We start from the raw sequence: 21,491 nt of genomic DNA, 5'->3' as shown, positions 1-21,491 counted from the left end.
GGGGTAAAATGGAGGGAATCGCTAAATAGGGAACATAATTATGTCTCACTAAAACGCCAACCATCTTCGTTATGGGAGCACATTCTGTGATAATAATTGCTTACGTTCGGCGCACAAGAGTGACGCGTTCTCCCAGACATTTTCCAGGGTTTCTCGGGCCATTTTCTTGACAACTTTTTTGGTTGGGAACGATTTGTATTTGTTCGTTACAATGGAGTGAATGACGAGCAAAATTGACAGAAGGACCAAAGTGGACACAATTAATATCACCACCTAATTGAAACCGAGAATGTAATTCAATGAACTGGATATTGAATGGATTGTAATTGCAAAGTTTACTTGAGTGTCCATATTTAAGAAGGACAAGGAAGTTGACGTGACTTTCTTCGGGCCGGCGGACACGATGATCGTCCTGGCCGTGTGGGTGACCGGAGCTGGACTAAAATATTCCTGTTTCCCATCGAAGAATGAGAGTATCTTGGGTATCATGATAACATTTGCATTCTTAAAGAAGAAAAATAGTTATTTAAAATTTATTGTATCTGTAGACGTAACGTTTGATCTAATTTTTCTTTCACTTACGTTGAAAAATTCAGGCGCAGTGGATAATTTGGAAACGTTGATGTAGCTCACTTTATGTCCTTCGTAAATTGTCCTAAAACCACGAGTTTATAAAATTCCATCAGTTAGCAGTTAATGTATTTTGTTGCTTATTGTTCGAATAGTGGTTTTTGACTAATATTGAATTAGAAGATTTCGATACGAAACCCGGTTTGATTAGTCGAATATTTAAAGAAAAAATAAAATTTAATTAATTTTTAATATCCGCCAGAAACAATTATTACTCGTTTGACCAATTTACTCGAATCGAATTCAAAGTAGCGTGAAAAATACTTTATGTTGAGGGATCGTTTTAAATAATCCGACATGATTTTGAAAAATGACGCGTGGCGCTCAATCTTCCACGTTTCCTGTCAATAAATAGTGAAGTTTAATTGGCATCGGGAAAAAGAATTCTGTCATAAACTCGCGAGTGAATGTTGGTAAACTCACCTCAGCTGTCGTCACATTTACGGGAGTCTCTTGGGCGTACCTATAATATTTAATTAATTAATGTTCAAATCGACGATATCATTTTCAAGGTTTTGAAAATACAAATTCTACCTGTATTTAATATATCGATCATTTCCCAGAAATTCAAATTCTGTTGGCGCCATTTTGGGCTCCACTTAAATCCTAGAGTGACACGAGAAGTAACAATCTTCGTCTAATCATTAATAATTTAACATAATTATAAGAAACTTTTGTACTTGCCTTTGAGTACAGTTTTGGCATCGGGTCTTGTTGGACTCGTAGTATTTAGAGTTTCATGTAGGACTAGTGCGTGGATAAACTTTATCCGCTGTTGTTGTTAACCACTCATTCCCGCGCATGAAACTGAACATTTCTAGGATTTTGGAAATCGAAACAGAATAATTAGGAGAAATCTTGAAGCCTGACGCGACCAAGAAGTTAAATTAAGTTCTTTGATTACTTTTTCGACACCCCAGAGAATCTGGTCAATATATTCGTAATTAAGTTAAACCAAGATTGGAAACGTTTGAACATACAGAAGTTTATGATGGACGAGAATATGTTTTCTAGGGTAGCATTGACCCATTCTAAGATTGGATTCCGTTATAAACAGGCTCGCATTACATCCCTTGGAAAAAACATTACGGTTGGTTGGTTATATTGACGTTTTCGACCCCATTTCTAAATAGAACCCTTCATGCAAAAACAAAGTGGTGTTAAAGTGTGATTATGGTGATATTGTTTCACCGTCTATTTAATTTTTAGCGGTAAATCGTATTAGATAAGTCAAGTTGTGTAGCGGTTTCTCCCAGAAGATTCTTGTTGCTCTTTGTGAACCCTGGCTCCTCACCGAAGTTCCTCTTCCATTATTCCGGGAATTATTTTCGTTTCATTTCTTCATAACAATGAAATTGAGAGTTAATTAAACAATAAGCTTAATCGTTACAACCCTATAGTCAGTTTTGTGGTTTCCAATAAAAGGTGGAAGATAAGAAGTCGTGGATCATTTACAGCCTATAGGGGTGAGAAAACTGGGTAGTACATTGCCCATACAAAAACCAAGACACGAAAAAGGGGGAGAATATGAAGATAATTCAGTCTAAATTACAAACACATTCGAGTGCAACTTTTTAATCAAAGTGACAATAGAAGTACATAATAAATGCCCCATAGAAGTTAAGTTTAGATTTAAAATCCCTAACATGTGGATGGCATTTTGAAGCGGAGAAGCTTTTTGATTTTAAGCAGGATTCGATTATGCAAAGTGATTGAAGATGATTTCGGTGATGACGGCAGCCACTGATCCTGATAACAGCATGAAGAGCAAGTAGAAAGGAACGAAGACGCTACTCAGGTCCAAATCAGTCGTGCTTTTCAACGGTCTCTTCCAAGTGATTTGTTCAATTGAGTAATGCTTCTCAAAATCCAGATATTTCAATGCTTGCGTTTCGAAAATTGGTTCCAGACTGGAGTAAAAGCATTCGTCAAGCGCTTTAATCGGTTTACTGCAAGAAATTAGTACCGACCTCAGTTGCAGGTTTTCGTGCATTTGCGGTGAGCTTCTCAACCATGAGGTGTTGAAAATCAAGTGTAAGTAGTCGAAAGTTATTGCGTGCTGCGAAACGTAAAGACCTCCATTTTCTGCCAAGAAATTTTTACTCTGGGGTTCAGTTATCAGGAACTCTCCTATCATCCATGCCAAGAAGATGTCCTCTGAGATTAGAACTTTTTCTCCCAAAAGAATCGGAAGATATCCATCAAGTGTGAACAAATCCAGAGAATTGCCTAAAATTTTCTCCTGATCGAGGGCGTCTACCCATTTCTTAACCACTGGACCCTGAGCTTCCTGTTAAATACACACCAATGACCTCAGAAGCTTAGAGATACTTTTCACGGAAACACGTATTCACCAAATATTTCAAAAACTCCAGAGCTCCGAATTCTCTGATCATTGTTGGTGGAATTCCCAATTTGATCAAGTCCGAGAGAGTGTCGATGCGATTGTAGCTTTCCGTCGTGAACTCCGTCCGCAAGAAACAACCCAAGAAAAACAGAATGAAAGTCACTCCTATCAGCCACGACGCAGCTAGCAGACGACAAGTAATGTGGGGCAAAATGGAAGGAATTGCTACGGCGTAAAGTTATATCTCAATAATGGGCCTGTCATGAGTAGTTATGGGAACACATTCTCTGCTAATAATCGCTTACGTTCGGCGCACAAGAGCGACGCGTTCTCCCAGACATTTTCCAGGGTTTCTTGGGCCATTTTCTTGACAACTTTCTTGGTGGGCAACGAGTTGTATTTATTGGTTACGATGGAGTTAACGACGAGCAGAAGTGACAGAAGCACCAAGGTTAACACAATTAAAATCAACACCTAATTTAATCAAGAATTTAATGTTGTGAACTGGATATTGAGTTGATCGTAACGTTTACTGGAGTGTCCATGTTTAAGAAGGACAAGGATGTTGATGTAAATTTCTTCGGCGCGGCGGACACGATGATTGACCTGGACATTGCGAAGACCGGAGCTGGACTGAAACGTTCCATTCGGCCATCGAAAAATGAGCGTGGCTTGGTCAACATGATAAAATTTGCGTTCTAGATCAAGAATGAAAATTATTACAAATTTTTACATCCGTAGGGTTAAGTATTGGTCTTATTTCTCTTTCACTTACGTTGAAAAATTCAGGAGCCGTGGATATCTTAGACCCGTTAAAATTGGTCACTTTATGTCCTTCGTAAATTGACCTAAAACCAGAGATCATTTTAAATTACAATACGTTATTAACAAAAGTTCTTAACTGTCCATAAACTATTACAAATTATACTTTTGGGGAAACTATTATTATTTAAAGGAAATTTTGTACTTGTTGCACGAATAGTGGTTTTTTGATTACCCAGTTTGATTAATCGAATATTTAAAGAAAGAACAAAAATTCCTCTTTTAATTGTACAGTTTCTTTCATTGAAAATTATTCGAAACATGCGAGTAAAATTAAAATTCTGGAATATTCGCGCATTGGTTAGACTGAACGAGCGTTAAAACCATTATTTCTCGTTTGGCCCAATTACTTGAATCAAATACAAAGTAGTGAGAAAAATACTTGATGTTGAGGGATCGTTTCAAATAATCCGCCATGATTTTGAAATAAGACGTGTGGCTTTTAATCTGCCATGTTTCCTGACAATAAATATTGAAGTTAAATTTCCGTCAGGAGAAATTATTCGATCCGAAACTCGAGAGTGAATGTCGATTAACTCACCTCCAGAGTTGTCACGTTTACGGGAGTCTCTTGGGCGTACCTATAATATTCAATTTATGTTCAAATCCACGATAACATTTAAGATTTTAAAATACAAATTCTACCTGTATTTAATATATCGATCCTTTCCCAGAAATTCCATTTTTTTAAGCCCCCTTTTTGGGATCCGCTTTATTCCTATCTTGAAACTGAAGTAAAATGCGCTGTCTATAATTTAACGGAATTATGAGAAACTTTAGTACTTGTCTTTGAGTCTAGTTTTGGCATCGGGTCTTTCTGGACTCGTTCCATGAAGAGTTTCGATCTTTGCGTCAATAACACCACCTTAACTGCTACTGTTGTTGTTAACCTCTCTCTCCAGCTCATGAAACTGAACCTTGCTAGGGTTCTGGAAAACAAAACAGAATAATTAGGAGAAATCTTGAAGCCTGACGCGACCAAGAAGTTAAATTAAGTTCTTTGATTACTTTTTCGACGCCCCAGAGAATTTGGTCAATATTTCAATTAAATTAAACCAAGGATAGAAGAGTTTCAACCTATAGAAGTTTAAGATGGACGAGAACACGTTTTCTATGGGAATATTTACCCATTCTAAGATTGAAGTCCACTATAAACAGTCTCGCGTTGCCTACCGTGAAAAAGACATTACGGTTGGTCGGTTAGATTGACTTTTTCGACCTTAATTCTAAATCGAACGCCTCATGCAAAAATGTTTCACCATCAATTAAAAAAACGTATAATTTTGGGTGGAAAATGGATTAGGCAAGTCTTGGAGGAAAGAGATGTAATGGAGTAGAAATCATCATACATATAAACGTAACCTCTGTACAACCCCATCTACGGAATGACAACATCCCAGCATCCTCATCGGTGTTTTGGTAGGGTCGTGCAGTACGAAAACATGGACAATGCCCCCCCCCCTGTGTCTTAAAAAATTTAAAGCTAATTCATCAGAACTAGCTATGCCGCCACGTTTAACAATCTCCTAGGACGTGCGCGTGGTTCATTGACAAACATCACTACTCCATCGCACCACGCTCCTCCAAGAGTAAGTCGTGTGGCGCTTTCTCCCAGAAGATTATTTATGCTCTTTGTCCAAGCTGACTCCTCACCAAATCCCTTCTTCCATTATTCCGGGAATTATTTTCGTTTCATTCTTTCGTAATAATGACTAGCTATTTCGCAAATTGAGAGTTAATTAAACAATAAGCTTAATCGTGACAACCCTACAGTCAGTTTTGTGGTTTCCAATCCATGGGGTAGATAAGAAACTCAAGGGGTGTCCCCGTCTTCTTCCCTCCCCCCAATTTTTGTCGTCTTTTGTTTCCGGCGTCGCTAATAAGCACTTGAAATCCCGTCTTTCTTTCTTTTGTCTCTTTGTTAGTATTGATGTCCAGTATCTCTTTCTGTCGAGGTGTTTCCCTGACTCGTTTCTCGAAACCTGTTTGAGGAGGTTACTTCTTTCTCCCGAGGTTGTCTAATGACCCGAGAATTATCGAAATATTAACCTCTCTCTTTTCTTTTCGAGAGAGTAACTTTTGATAACGTTCATTAACACCAAGTTCGAACAATTTTTGTATGTATGTACAGAGTGGTTCAGATTGAATCAGTTAACTTGAAGAAGTTTGTATATTTACAATATAGGCAGGGTTCGTGAGAATATGGGAAACAGCATGGGAAGATTTTGAAAGGTGCAAGGAAAAGGTTTAGAGTAAGAAACTTTGCATATTGTCAGGGAAAATTAAAATCAATTATCTTTTGAAAAGTCAGGGAAAAGTCAATTACCTTGAAAATTCGGGGAAAACTCAATTATCTTGAAAAATTCAGGGAAAACTCAATTACCTTGAAAATTCGGGGAAAACTCAATTATCTTTTGAAAAATTCAGGGAAAACTCAATTATCTTGAAAAATTCAGGGAAAACTCAATTATCTTGAAAAATTCAGGGAAAACTCAATTATCTTGAAAAATTCAGGGAAAACTCAATTATCTTGAAAAAATCAGGGAAAACTCAATTATCTTGAAAAAATCAGGGAAACGTTAATTATCTTGGAAAAATCTTGAAAAATCATGGAAATAGCAATTTTTTATAAAATATATTTTTATAAAATAACATTATTATAAAATAACATTACTATAAAATATATTTTTTTATAAAATAACATTATTATAAAATATTTTTTTTTTATAAAATAACATTATTATAAAGTAGATGTTCGTTAATTGTGCATGAAATTCTATTAAAGGTTAACTGCAAATTTACCATAAAAATTCAGTCAAAGTAAAATGATACACCTGGAGATATGTGAGCCCCGCGATGTTAAAGAAGATAGTTTCTTGATCTGAATATATTTCTATTTTTTGAGGTGACGCTAAAGTTAATGAAAGTTTCTCCTTAACCCTTTGCCCTTTGGTATCCCCGGAAATACCTCTTAATTCTTAATTTATTATTTCATATTCCAATGTTACGGAAGTTTATTTATTTATAATAGTACACACTTTTGAATGAAGTATTTTGTTTTAAAACGGCGGATAATTCTTTCTCTTTCCTCGGAAACTGGTTTCTTTTACTCGTAGCCTATTACGAATGTACACCACCTTGTTTTGACCCGAGATTCGTATTGAAAAACCGGTTTTTAACATAAATTTTAAAGCAATCCAAGCCGGTAAATGGTTATGGTATAGTAGTATATACGATGACTCATTTCCTTAAAAAAAAACTTAAATAAATTGAATGTTACGCACGAATTCATTCATCCTGTTTTATACAGAAAACGTTACCCAATATTTTTATATTTTGTGTACGTCAGAAAATACCTGTATTCGTTTTCGAGCCAGATATAATGTAGTGCTGATTGAGACTAAGATAGGCTTAAGTGTTTAGTACCATTGATAAAGGACAAGTTGGTCTAGCATCCTTTAAATTTATTTCCTTTTAAGTGTTTGTTGTGAAGCGTGAATTACGATACTTCAAAGTTTGTTGGTTAAAATAACGAAAATTTTAATTTTATTCAAAGTCAATTATGACGACCGTTAATTGAGATAAGCTTAAGTACTTAATGTTATTCGATAGAGGACAAGTTGGTCTATCACCCTCTAAATTTATTTTTCATTACATATTATGATGCCAGAGTTGTGGTGTTACAAAGTCTTTCAAAATAACGAAAATTTGAATTTTATTCAAAGTCAATTATCTCGACCGTTAATTGAGATATGATTAAGTGATTAATTAATGTTAATCGATAGAGGACAAATTGAGCTATCACCCTCTAAAGTGATTTCCCGTTAAATATTATGATGCAAGAGTTGTGATATTATGAAGTTGGTAAATTTGAGACTTAAATGAAAATAACGAAAAATTTAATTTTATTAAAAGTCAATTATCTCGACCCCTAATTATGATAAACGCAAGCAATTAGTCTCACTGGATAAAGGACAAGTTGCACTACCTTCCCCTAAATGGAATTTCTTTTACGTATTCTGAAATCAAAGTTCTGTCACCCCAAAGTTGGTTAATCAAAAACCAAATGAAAATGACGAAAATTTTAATTGCGTTCCAACCCAATTATCTCAACCCCTTATTGAAATAGGTCCAAATATTTAATATAATTAGAAACTTAAATAGTTGATCTATCACCCATTAAAAGGATTTCCTTCTATATATTACAATGCCAGAATTATAAAATTCTAAAGTTGGTGAATGCCAGAATGGCCTATAGCCAAGTTGGCTACACAATCGGAAACATGATGTATGGGGTCCCCGCACCTTATGATGACGAATACAAAATATCGAACGTTCTTTTATATACAGGGTGTGTCTTAGATAGAAGCAAGAAGCGATATCTAGTTTACTAGGGAGAAGTTATAAGATGCCTAAGTATTCGCGAGCAGCCATAGTCCCAGTCCCCCTTTCAAAATACAAGGGGGGACGTAAAAGGAGGCCGGGCTATTTCGCAGGCTCTCCTCAGCCGGAAAATATAACTGTAATTTTCGTTATCATTCGCGTCGCGCTGACGTGCAGGAGTTTTCAAGAACCAATGAGATGATGCTGGTTGTAATTTAGAGGCGGCGGGGATTAGCTCCAGACCTACTATACTTTTGGACTGCGGATAAAGCTAGAAATGTGGATGAATGAATTTATACCTTCTCCCTAATAAACTAGATATCGCTTTCTTGATAGAAGTTACATTTTCAACTCAAAATCGATTTCCCAAAGAACATACATCCCCCTTAATTTATGCATGCAGACTTACGAGAAACACCCTGTATATATATATACACATAATTTTACATTCCTCCCTTCTCTAATAGCACCGTTATAACGATGACGTCAGCTAAAAAACTAACAAATTTTATTTATTCATTCTTTTTCCTTATTTTATAAGCCGCCTTTTAAACGAATGGCCAAAGTTTTATAACGCTGATAATGCCCAAGCTCCAAATGGGGGTCATTTATTCGAGCATGGCCTAGAGGAAGGAAGGTTGGGTGAGGTTCTTTTTAATATCCGGTCCTTGTCTAGTTTAAATCATAATCCCTCTCTACACCCCTGAACGAAAAAACGTATAATAGAGGGCGATTTTTCCTAAGGTCCAACGTCTACTTCACTTGGTCCGAGCTTCCCGCCTTTGTTCAAAGTTTTCCCGCCATTTTTTATCGTTGTCCTCGTGCGTAGTGGTGAACGTCCAGCTTGTCACTTAAGATAACTTTGATGTTAATCTCTTCAGAAGTAAATTATCCTGATGTTATTTCTTGCTCATTAAAGCTTAGGCCTACTTCACAATCCCAAAATCGCTGCAAAGCTTGCGTTACGGACTTAGCAACATCTGGCAACGCTTAAACGTTTCAAATCACGCTAATGTATAGAGAGGTGTCAGTTGAAGGAGGAGCTGAGTCTCGTGACATAATTTACGCTGCCATATTAGTGGGTTTAAAGCAGGAATGAAGCTGAGACCTGAGACCACCAACCAATATGGCTACCAGAACAGTGGTAAGACTTGGGAGGGTGTGACGTACTACTATCCCATCTGAAAGCTCTCCATAATAGGCTTTACTCAATCACGTGACATGTATACAATTCCCTTAGATACAGTAATAAATAGTACGGAATTCAAAATTTAAACCAAGGCTTAACGAATATTAATTTGTTCCCAAGTCACTGTTAAGACATGTGTTAAACGCGCAAAATATCAACCTTACTCACATCTTCGAATTAATCGACTTCTAATTTCTTGGCGGGAAAATGAGCGCGCGCTTTTACTGGAACAGTGGTTGGTTATTAGAACCCCAACGTGTTTCATTAAAGCTAATCCCCCTTACCCCTTAAATTAATGTCCATTCGCGTTATCCTTATTAATGAAGGCAAACCTAAGGATTCATAAAAAACTACGTTATATTTTTCCCTTTTTATACTTCTACCATATTCACGTGCTCGAAACGAATAACGTCTAATTGCACGAGCCACGAGCCGACATTAAATTTCAAGCGGAGCTTGCACTAATGCTAATATGCTAATCCTATATCCTTTTTATCGTATCTACCTTTACACCTGGTCCTTTCTGAGAGTGAAATTAGGCAGCCTTAGCTATATTTTCTACGGGTTTGCTTCGCGGTGTTTAATAACCTTACTTTAACCTTAACCTAAGGCTTAAGAACGTTTTTTTTAACCTGAAGGTTTGACGTTTCGTATGATAAATTATGTTTGTTTTGTATTAAAAGGTACTAGGTCCATTGTTTTAACGAGAAAATTATCTAGGTAGCTTATGAATATTTTGTATTTGTTTATGCATGTATAATCATAAGGTTTTTAGGGAAAGCCAACATTCGGGATGAAATTACTCCACGTTAATCCTATGGCCCCTGTAGAAGTGTTTACACTGCCGAACTCTGGTGTTCACTATGAAGCGTGCTTACAGGCTGTGATATTAAAATTTAAAATAATAATAATAAACATTATACGTAACTTTTATTAAGTATTTTATTAATAACATTTATTATTTAAATTTTCCAGTTAAATATCCATAATAAGAATAATTAATTAATTAATTAATAATTTTTATGGGTAAGTAATTAACCGGTTCATTTATTTTCAATGTAAATCGATAGAGGTCACTATCGTTCCAGTGGGAATGTGAATATTTTTTTTTCCTTTCCCGCGCTAATGACGTCCGAGGTCTTTTTCCCGCCAACACTTTTCCCGCCTTTACTTGAAACTGGCGGGAAACTCCGCGAGCTGTCAAACTTGTCTTAAAAATTATTCGTTAAGCCTATTTTTTAAAATATGAGTTACAATTTTCGTAGGGTAGTAACTAAATTTTTAATTGATTGATGATGCATAAAGACTAATTAGAAGTTTGTTTAGAAGGGGAAATTATTATTTTTAATTATTATTATGCTTATGAGTTAAGGTTGTTTGTTTAACTGATCATTTTTACATGTCCTTCCTGATCGTAGGACACAGAGTAATGCATTAGTTATGTTTTTAGACCCTCCCATGTTTGAAAAAAAAACAAACATATATAGTATAAAAAATGAATAAAAACGTGTATCAAAAAGCAGGATGTCCATTCAAGGTTTCTTTTTCAAAATATTATTATTTTTTATGCTCTGAAAATATTTTGGGATCTGCAGGTACACTAAAAGTATATTAATTTGAAGTTATATATAATAAAATTTCGGGGCTTAACCAAACCTTACTAAATTTAATACGATCTTTGCACAACTTTTATCCGAATACTTAAGGGCTCTCGCGAGGTATTATGGGAAATATATCAAAATTTAGGATTGGGTTCTCTGGTAACTTCGGGATTATGAGCTTCTGGCTGGTGATGTATATTTTAAAAGCATCTAGAATGGCCGGCAACCAAAGTACTACCTATGTCTGGTTGGAAATATATATTATGATGTAATGTAACACGAGCTATGACTCCATGAGAAGGGAGATGTAAAGGTCCTTCAGTAGTTTTATTGTGGAGTCAGGTGACAGTAGTAGATAAAGACTGTTTCCTTTTGTTGGCAAAGTCGGGGTCAACAGAGTTAGTAACTCGGTTTATTTGGACAGGAAATCGTTAAAAAAACCTTTTTTTATTTTTAACTTGTGATATTCAGTCCATTAAATTTGACAAGTGGGAAGTGAAGTCTCGAATTGTAAATAGAACCTTCGTTTCCACGTGTAACTTAATATAAGTTCATTTTTACATTAACAACATAGCTTGCGTGCGAGGGTTTTATTTTGAAAAGGTTAAAATTCTAGAGGTTTAAATTGGATTTCCTTCTTTTTTCTTTTAATTATAGAGACGGCGTATTGGAGCCAATCAATTTTTCCGATGATCCAACCGTCTCACCGTCCTCGCCCAATCAGAAGAGTCGCCAAGAAGCTTTCGATTGCTCCAAGTTCGCTAGAGCAACGATACGCGTTCCTCCTCTTAGCCTTGAGAAGAACGAGCCAGCCAATCATCAGAAACGGCCTGTTGCCGCCATGAGCGAGAGTCCCAAGGTCGTTCCCGCCCTCGGTGAATCAACACCGCCTCCTCCGTCTTCGAACAATCCGGTCCTGAATCTTGCCTACACCAGTTGCAGCCAGCCAGCCACTCCCACTCGAAAAGGGAGCGGGCCACACAACGCCACGCCTCCTCTCTCCTCCATCGAGTGTTCCTCTTTGGGGAGTAGCAGCAGCGGAGCCTCCTCTAGTCTCAACGGAGCGCCCGCCCTCAAGTCACCTTGCTCCAAAGCCGATCTAGAATTACTGGCCAGGCTGGAGGAACAAAATCGGTAAGTAACGCCACGTTTTCTACACCCAATCTTCATTTTGGGGACGGATCTCCAGGGTGCAAAAAACACTCCCACAATTCTAAAACGGGAGTGATGGGCATGCCTACAATTGAAAATGGGGACCGATGGGCGTTCCCACATTTAAGCCACGCCTTCCGATATATTAAATACTTTTAACGTTTCCTCTGTGAAAATTTATTGAATTTTGTAAGAAAAAGACCGTAAACATTTTAAATTCCGTTATGAGGCCCCGTTCGTCTTAAATCTAAAATTAACGACATTTTCTCGAGGTTTTTAGAGGTCGATTTCGATATAAAAATAATTACTTTCATATCAGAACTCGAATTTGTTCGGTTTTATATGTCAAAGATTTTTCTTTCTTTAATATTTCTTTCTACGATTCCTAACTGAACTCTCCCCAAATTTTTGTCGATAACGGTTATCTCTTTCCTCGCTCGCTCTACTCGCAATTTCCCGAAATTTCCGGACCCCCGAAGGAAGTAGAGGCGATTCCCAACATTTGATAAGTATCCTCTTATACTAGAGAAGAAAAATTCTTTTTTTTCCCCTGTTGAAATGGTTGGACACGCGACATACGGTTTCAACCTCGCTTGAAGGCAAACTAGGTCGACAACCTTCGAAAATTTCCATGGAGGAAAGAGACGTTATGCTAAAGTTAAAAGAGAAATGATAATGTAATGAATTTTTTTTAAGATAACTAGCCTAGAATACCACCGAAATTCGCGCCTTGCTTATTTCAAATTCAAAGTACTTTGATTTGTAAAAGTTTTGAAGTTTATTTAAGAAATTAACCGATAACCAACCGTGTACGTCAACGTGTACCGTGACCCTAGAAGACCTTATTCACTTTAATTTCGTTAAGTATATATTTTTAAACCGTGTCGGTCTCTGGTGGATCTGAACTGATATTATGTTCATCTCAAAATAAATAAACCCATTCTCTGGATAGTTCGCATTTCAAATATAAATAAGCGGATTCTCAGAATAGTTCTGTATTCTTTAGTTCGACATAAAGGTCCATTCAGACTAGACTAAAATGTTACGTTCACGTTAGTGAAATCATCGCTTTGCTGGCTTAATTAGACCACGTGTAAAAGTGTAAAGCACTACGTAAAAGATTCGTGCACGTGTTTAGTTTGAAAACTTGGTTTGCAGTTTCGTCGGGCAGTGACTGTCGAGATGGCGCCACCTCGTTAGCCCCTTTTCATTAGCCATAGCTCACTCGATCGTGCCTTACAGACGCGTGATCGAGTGAGATTCTACGCTTTAGCAGACGATATATGAAAAGTTTTAGGATTCTTGGCGCGGAATTTGAAATTCATTTTGGATGAGCAGCTATTTTAGTATTCAAAAGTCTTGGTTCAAAAATCACACCAAGTTTAAGTCGTCTGCTCTAGCGTCTGTCTGAACAGGGAAATAAGAGTACCGACGAGAACGTAAGATTTTAATTTCGTCTGAATGGGCCTTAAGACGAATACCATGACGAAACACCACGGCAAAAGGGCGAATTAATTAATCTATAGACTTAGACTCTAGGCGAAGTGTTATTTGGTATCAATCCAATCAACTACTCGCAACAGACCATCGTTATCGTCTAGAGACTACCGTAACCTGTATCTATTCCATTCTTTGATAGATTAGATTGGTTTGTGCCTTACCATTAGGCTTAGCACTCATTCCTTTCACCTTAAGCCTAATGAGCTAGGAATTCGTTAGAATGTATTTATTTATATATGTATACTTGTCTCGTATCTATAATTACAAAGTAGAAGCTAATGACGGATAGTCTGAGAAGTATAATAGAGTAATATCGGTTACGGGGAGGGTGACATTAAACTCCGCCCATTCGCCATTTTGGCGGCAGAATTTAACATGAGCTCTATAGCCACCAGAAGGTGACTCCATCTGTTGGCTTGTTAATTTCATTGGCTGAAAAACCATTGACGTCTCACCCCCCTCAGCAAATATTACTCTATACTCAGACTATATTCGAAACCATTCCTGTTTACCCATGCTTGCACGTTAGTTCTGATTACCGTGCCCCCTACAACACTTGGGGAGTTTTGTTTTCTACCCGCATTCAGCCCACCAGTATGGTAGTGTATCTTACGAATCTTAGCCCCTCCCTCAATTGAAAGCTCTCTGTTGATTGCTGTAGTGGTACTGAGAGGGGAGGAGTTACGGGGGCGTGACGTCAATATTGGTAGTCTAAATTGTATACCCTGAGCTGACGACTTTCAATATGGTTGCCAAAACCGAGGTAAGAGATAGGAGGGTGTGACGTCACGAGAAAGTTCGTAGTAGCAGACTCTAGGGACATGGCAGTAAGCGATAAACCTCTGGACTACAAAACGTCATATCCCCGCATACCCAATCATCTTTACTCCCCCACTAGCCTTCTACTTTATAAAACCCTCCATCATGTAGATGCCGTTTGAAGCCACGCCCCTTTTTCTGTTTCCATGTAAGAAGCTAACAGTTCTGACCCTAAAACGTCACACCCTTCTATCTCTTACTGGAGCTTCATCCCCCCTAACGGTGGGAAGCAGTATTCTACGCTCAAAAAGCCATTCAGAGGGGGGATGCATGACGTCTGCAGACTATCTCTTCCCCGTAGCCAGTTGTTAGGTCCCTATAGGAAGCTATAGTCTTATACTTCGCGGTATAAAATTCATTAGCTTCTGCTATAACGAAACGAAACGACCTTTTTATCAGGGGAACGTCTGTATCTGACAAGGTCTGTTCCATCTAGGGAGAGACATTGTGTTGTCTTGCGGTGCCTTGGGATTGGGAGGGGAGGGGAAATAAGAGAAAGTACCCCGCAATTTCGCGACTTCTCCGTGATCAAATTATACCTTTTCGGAAACATAGAAAGACTCGAGGGAAGGAATTGTCAAGTCAACCCTGAAGACTATTTACACTCTATTTCCAACTTCAGGGTGACACCTATGAAACCATAGAATTTCTAAGAATCGCACCCTTGTTTTTCTTTAGTTTATTTCAAATTTAAATGAGTAGAATTTTCTAGAAATGATTGAAGTGCGCTCAGATTGTTTAACTTTCAAGTTTTGTTGTCAACAGAAGTTTATTATGTTGAAGTTAATTAAGGCGACGACCTTCTACAAAAGCTCAGAATTAAGAGAAGAGATTTTTTTTATTATTTTTGTTATATACGAATACGATAATTTTGGTAAAATTCGTAATTTTGCCAGTTTCTCAAATATTTGGTAAAATGGTCCCGGTTTTCCAATATTTGGTAAAATGGTCCCGGTTTTCCAATATTTGGTAAAATGGTCCCAGTTACTCAAATATTTGGTAAAATGGTCCCAGTTTCTCAAAAATTTGGTAAAATGGTCCCAGTTACTCAAATATTTGGTAAAATGGTCCCAGTTTCTCAAAATTTTGGTAAAATGGTCCCAGTTTCTCAAAAATAATGTAAAATCTCGTTAAAAGTCGCGGTTTCTCAAATCACAAAATTGAAATGACTTTTTACATAAAATCATCCATACTCCATAGTATTGTATAGAAAATGTATACTAATTTATTTCTGATAATGAACTTCTTTTAAACAGAAGTGGCGCTCTTAACCCATCAGAAAACAGGCAAACAAGTGAGGTTTATCTTAAAAATTAGAACTAAGTCAATTCTTCAAGCTGGAGGCCGCGTGCCGTATAAGCCTGATTACGCAAACCCCTTTTCGTCGTTGTTTTTGAAGCGGCTGCTGGCGGCGTCTGGAAAATCATAATGAAACGTTATACATGCGAAACTATTATTTTAAAGGTCTCTCTCTGGATAACGTCGTCGTAATTAAGAGCCCCTGCCCCCCCCTATTGCTTAATACATACACCCCGATACACCCCCTTGTACAACAAGACGCCTTACTTCTTCTAAAAGCGTAATGATACATACCCTATTTGTCTATAGGAGCGAAAGTGGAACTATTTTCAGGGATATTTAGACTTAAAGTGGTAGTAGCAAACATTCTTTTTTTTTTAGTATTTTTTAGTAATAAGATACAATTGTTTTTAAAACCTCAGAAAAATTAAAATTGGTTATATCAGAAGGGGATAATAGAAGAAGGATGACACTCTGTATCCTCTTGATACTTCAGTTATGTAAAATGATTTTTCCCAGGCGAGGGATCCCATTTTTGTTTGCTCTCCCGCCCATCAAACTTCAGATGAGTAACCATCGCACCGTGCTAGGGTGAATTCTATAACTGTTTGGTTGGTACTAAATCCTCGGCAATCAAGTAGACACAAACCTTGATTGTTTTGACGTGGGACAAAAATTAATCCGCAAGCAATCTTGGCAAATAGTAAAGCCCTATAATATAGTAATGGTGATCAGGGAACTATTTATCGCATTGCGTATGTGATTCGGTTTAGTAACCTTGCTTTAATAAATGTAAAATGATGTTGGGAAGAATCATGTTGCAATTACGGTACCCACTTTGTGCTGGTACACTTCTCTCGAAGAGAATTATTATATACTTCTGGTTATATTTACTGTGCAACTACCACTTTATAATATTAATTAATTTCTAATTAGGCCTAGCACACGTTTCCCGGGGACGAAGTGTACTACTTTAAATGGCGGTAAATGAGAGAAAGAGGTGTCGTGAAGAGCCTAGCTTATTAAGAATTCTACTATTTTAGGGAATGAATAACACAGATTGAGGGCTCTGACGCGAACAACCCTTGACCCCAATACCATAACTATAGGATCCTAAATTGTAGGCACGTTTCAATTACGGTGTAATACGTACAGTTACATGTACAAGATATCTTTCGACCGGAACCATTTAGATGTTTTACCGCGATTAAATTTAGCTACTTTAGAAATTGTTTTTCTGATTTATGGACGCGCCTAACCTTGACCCCTGACCTTTTGTATACATTTACCCGCGCATAATTTATAGGAGTACTAGCAAACACCTCTAAAATATTTTATAATAGAGTATCTAAGCCTACCCAGCGTTGCCAAGCTGTTTTACGGGACTAAAAACCATGAAGATTACAGTCAAAGTAGACAATAAACACAGCACAGTCTATATATGAAATACCAGCATAATGCATTTATTTAAACTTCTATTTTCAGTAAAACGATGTTTGATTAGGGCTATTTTCAGTAAAACGATGTTTAATTAGGGCTATTTTCAGTAAAACGATGTTTGATTAGGGCTCTTTTCAGTAAAACGATGTTTGATTAGGGCTATTTTCAGTAAAACGATGTTTGATTAGGGCTATTTTCAGTAAAACGATGTTTGATTAGGGCTATTTTCAGTAAAACGATGTTTAATTAGGGCTCTTTTCAGTAAAAAGATGTTTGATTAGGGCTCTTTTCAGTAAAAAGATGTTAGATTAGGGCTCTTTTCAGTAAAACGATGTTTGATTAGGGCTATTTTGAGTAAAACGATGTTAGATTAGGGCTCTTTTCAGTAAAACGATGTTTGATTAGGACTATTTTCAGTAAAACGATGTTTGATTAGGGGTTATTCATAAAGAAAAACTCTTCCGGGTCTAGGTTAATATTTTATTTACAAGCTTAGTTAATGGCTAAGGATATCAGCATAATGCACTTTTTTTTTTTAATTTTTCATTTTCAGTAAAACAATGTTTGATTAGGAGTTATTAATAAAGGAAAACTCTTCCGGGTCTAGGTTAATATTTTATTCACAAGCTTAGTTTATGGCTAAGAATTCGAGGACCCAACCTTGAGGAACTGAACCAAACCACATACCTGAAAAGTTTGTGACATCAACGATGTAGTTTGGTCAAATACGATAACAAAATGTGTCTGGGCATAAAGAACAAACACACAAACAAACAAACAAACAATTAAAATACTTTCCTTAATTACAAGAAAATTATTCAGGGAACTTACATGTTAAAACGTATTTTATCCACAACGTTTTTTTTATAAATAATCGGTTATCCACCAATTGTGGATAATGGATAGAAAATGCCAAGCTCTATAATTAAGTTCACGCAGAAAAGTCTATCGAACCATACTTATGGTGAGTATGATAGTCTTATGGTACTAATTATACTACCTCCGGCACCTGCTACCAATATTTACACCTTGAATTTCTCGACGAGTATATTGGTGATTATACATGTACAGCTCGTTATTTTGCGAGCAGGAATACATTTTTGGCAGATATCATTACCGCAACTGTTGCGAGAGTATCGCGTATTACTTCAGTCTGAACTTTAGAATATTACGGAACGGAATAGAACTGCTGAATTTAAACACTTCAGTAATAATGATAGAAAGCATTGAACGGTAAGTTTAACTGTAAAACTAATAAATAATGTAGAGTAAGAAAAATTCGCCTCTTAAACTTTTTAAAGAAAATAGTAGTATGAATAGGCCATTAATTTATATATGAATAGTAAAATTTTATAGAGCACTAGCTGTTACCCGCGGCGTCGCTCGCGTCTACTAAGAACTTCCATCAAAATGATAAAAAGAATGGGTAGATTTTCACTGATGACTAATATTTTTGTAGAACCCTTAGACCGAAGACACTCGGCGTTGCCCGTCAGCCCGTCGGGAACATTTTTTATTACTTTTCACGCGGGCATTATTCCACAAAGAAGGGTTTCTAATTTTTTGGCCGCCAGTTAAAAAGATGGCGACAAATCGAACCCGAAAGACCATTCAGCCCGTCTATAGGTTAAAGGAAACCAGTGTACTAAATATTTGCGAAATCGGTTGAAACGCGCGGACTTTGTTGCATAGAGAAGATTTTTTTACATTTCCGGCCGCCATTTTTCAAGATGGCGGTGGATTGGAAAAATCTTTCCTAGTACGCGCCTACTACTTATGAGTATCGTTCCTGCAAATTTTCAGCCTTCTAGGGCAAGTGGTTTGGGCTGGGCGTTGATTATCAGTCAGTCTGTCAGTCAGTCAGTCAGTCAATCAGTCAGTCAGGACTTTGATTTATATAGATATAGATGTCAAAACCGTTAGGCTTAGCAGTTTCGTCAGAAAAAGGTGCTTTGTTTGGAAAAAGAAAATGGTCGAAACAATCCAATCGTAAAGATGTGTAATAATTTCTGGTGTATTTTTAGGGTTAGTTAATCCGTAAATATTAGGCGTTAAATTTCGAGTTGGTTTAAAACTCAAACTGTTAATTACGTTTTGAATTATCGTTGTTTATTTAGGTGAAACTTCGAAATTAGGCTTTCAATTTGAAATTACTTGTCTCTGATTGGTCTAGAACTGTAAGCCTTAACGGCGACGTTAAAATTAGCATTGTTTACCCGTACCTCACAGTCAAACTTCGAAATTAGGCTTAATATTTTGAGTTTAAATTACTAGCTTTTAATTGCTGTAAATTTCAAAATAATGACCTTAGAATAATCATTGGACAAAAGTTTACGATCCATACGTGTACGTCAACGTCTAGTGCTCTGTAGACATAAAATATTTGCATGATGTTTGGCGCTAGAAACATTATGAGTTGTGACACGTGATTTTCCTAACTCATTCATTTACAAATTAATCTTTCTTAATGACTTTAAATTTAAACTTAACGAAATTAAAGTACTTAACGTCTATAGATGGTGAGCTTTAAAGGGGCTAGCTAATTTCCTCACATTGTTTCTTAACTTTAACTGCGCATGCGCCTCAGGGACAGTGTTGCCAGTAATGTTTTATTAGAGCATCTCCTACATCATTCAGATTTAAAACTGAACTATAATTCAGTACTGAATCGAACAGAATACTATACAAGCTTAATTTAGTCTGTTGAAATTGTAGATAGCGATTGAATTGAATTTAATACGTCACAAATCGACTGGCAACACTTCTCCGATGTACACTATCGCTCTCGGTAGAGTATTATCTTATCTCTCGTGTCGTGAATCTCGTAATCGTGATATATTACCTCAGTACACGTACAAGGATATTACGTGTAATATACATGTATATAGTTGAAGGTGAAAATTGTCGTTAAAGAAGGTTTAGGTCGGGTCAAGAACTTTAAGACGCTGTTATGTTTTTTCTCTTAAATACTGTACACGCGAGGAGTCTTGAAAGAAATGAAGGGAGGGAGACGACGAGGTCATGCCGATTACGCAATTCTGTCGTTCACAGGAACAGAAACTGAAATAAACCGCCTGGGAAAGCGACACTCTCAACTCGAGTGGTTGGATACTTAACCAACAAAATTCATTTATTATATAACGTGTTCAATGTTTATTTTTGTTTTATTTAAATTAACTGTGAAATTCAAAATTCATCTGTGAACTATAATAAACCAGGGTTGCCACAGTACTTGAAATCGGGGTATGCGAATCATAAGTTTATAAGATATGTTCCATAAGTATGACACTACTTATACTTCGTAATGCTAGATAGAGACTTACTGAGAGGTAGTTCGAGAACGACAGGAGAGAATTGCATTACTACACTGGGTGGTTAATTTTGCAGTTCATTTAGTCCTATTTAGTCTGTATTACTAAGCCTTTGACAGCAGCGCCTCACCAGGTGTCGCTTTACCTCTAATCTATGACCTTTGTCACTTCATGGCAACAATCTAATGAAGTTATGGCTGCAATGCAAATACCTTAGATAGGGCTTCAAAGTTACTAGTCCCGTACCAAGCCATCATCTAACGTCTTTGCTGTCCACATATTGTCCTATCAAGAAAACACGGTTTCCAAACAAACTTTAGGCTCTATTTTACCCCCCAACTTATGAAAAGGGTCTTAGGCCTAACACTCCGTACAGTAAAGTCAGGTTGTCCTGCCCCTCAATCTTTCGAACGGGTATGCCTATAAGATTAGTTTTTGGAGAACAAGAAAGTCGTTTGTTTTCTTTAAGCGTTGACTAATTATACCAGTACGTTTTTCCATTGCGAGAGACCCATTTAATTGGTCAACGCGTTTTGTACAGACGAAAGCGCCTCCAACGTTTTTCGTACTCTGTTCGGTCTCAATTTCAAGCTAAGTATGCACTGAAATAAAACCTATTCCGTACTGTAAACAAGGCACTCTTTTAAACCGTACATTGTCTTCGCGCCTGGTGCAATCTTAGCTTGAAACCATAACAAAATAAATCGAAATTAGTGATCTCAATTCCAAGCCAAGAATTCACTGAAATTTAAGCTATTCCCTTCTGTAAACCATGTACGCTTTTAAACCATTGATAAGCCTTTGCGCCTAATGGAATCTTAGCTTGAAACCAAACCAAAACAAAATAAATCGAAATTAGTGATCTCAATTCCAAGCTAAGTATTCACTGAAATGAAAGATATTCCATTCTGTAAACAAGATACGCTTTTAAAGCCTAGATTAGTCTTTACGCCTGCTGCAATCTTAGCTTTAAACCTAAAGAAAAAGTATAAATAAAT

The 21,491-nt window shown here is 36.9% G+C and overlaps 1 protein-coding gene across 4 annotated transcripts in view; it reads left to right on the top strand.

The window, feature by feature from the left end:
* Window positions 1-21,491, top strand: part of LOC149718300 (ecotropic viral integration site 5 ortholog-like) — a 117,388-nt gene that overhangs the window by 73,803 nt on the left and 22,094 nt on the right. For all 4 annotated transcript variants that reach the window (XM_089840690.1, XM_089840684.1, XM_089840699.1 and 1 more), the window contains exon 3: window positions 11,630-12,106. In XM_089840690.1, coding sequence (XP_089696816.1) covers window positions 11,814-12,106 — 293 coding nt within the window. In that variant the 5' untranslated portion in view covers window positions 11,630-11,813. The remainder of the gene's footprint in view (window positions 1-11,629; window positions 12,107-21,491) is intronic.

Source organism: Phalangium opilio, unplaced genomic scaffold (genome assembly GCF_054372755.1).
Source record: "Phalangium opilio isolate 3A_F unplaced genomic scaffold, DU_Popi_V2 ptg000002l_1, whole genome shotgun sequence".
Taxonomy (NCBI): Eukaryota; Metazoa; Arthropoda; class Arachnida; order Opiliones; family Phalangiidae; genus Phalangium; species Phalangium opilio.
The sequence above is the reverse complement of the archived record's forward strand: the minus strand, read 5'-3'. Positions and strand labels throughout refer to the sequence as shown.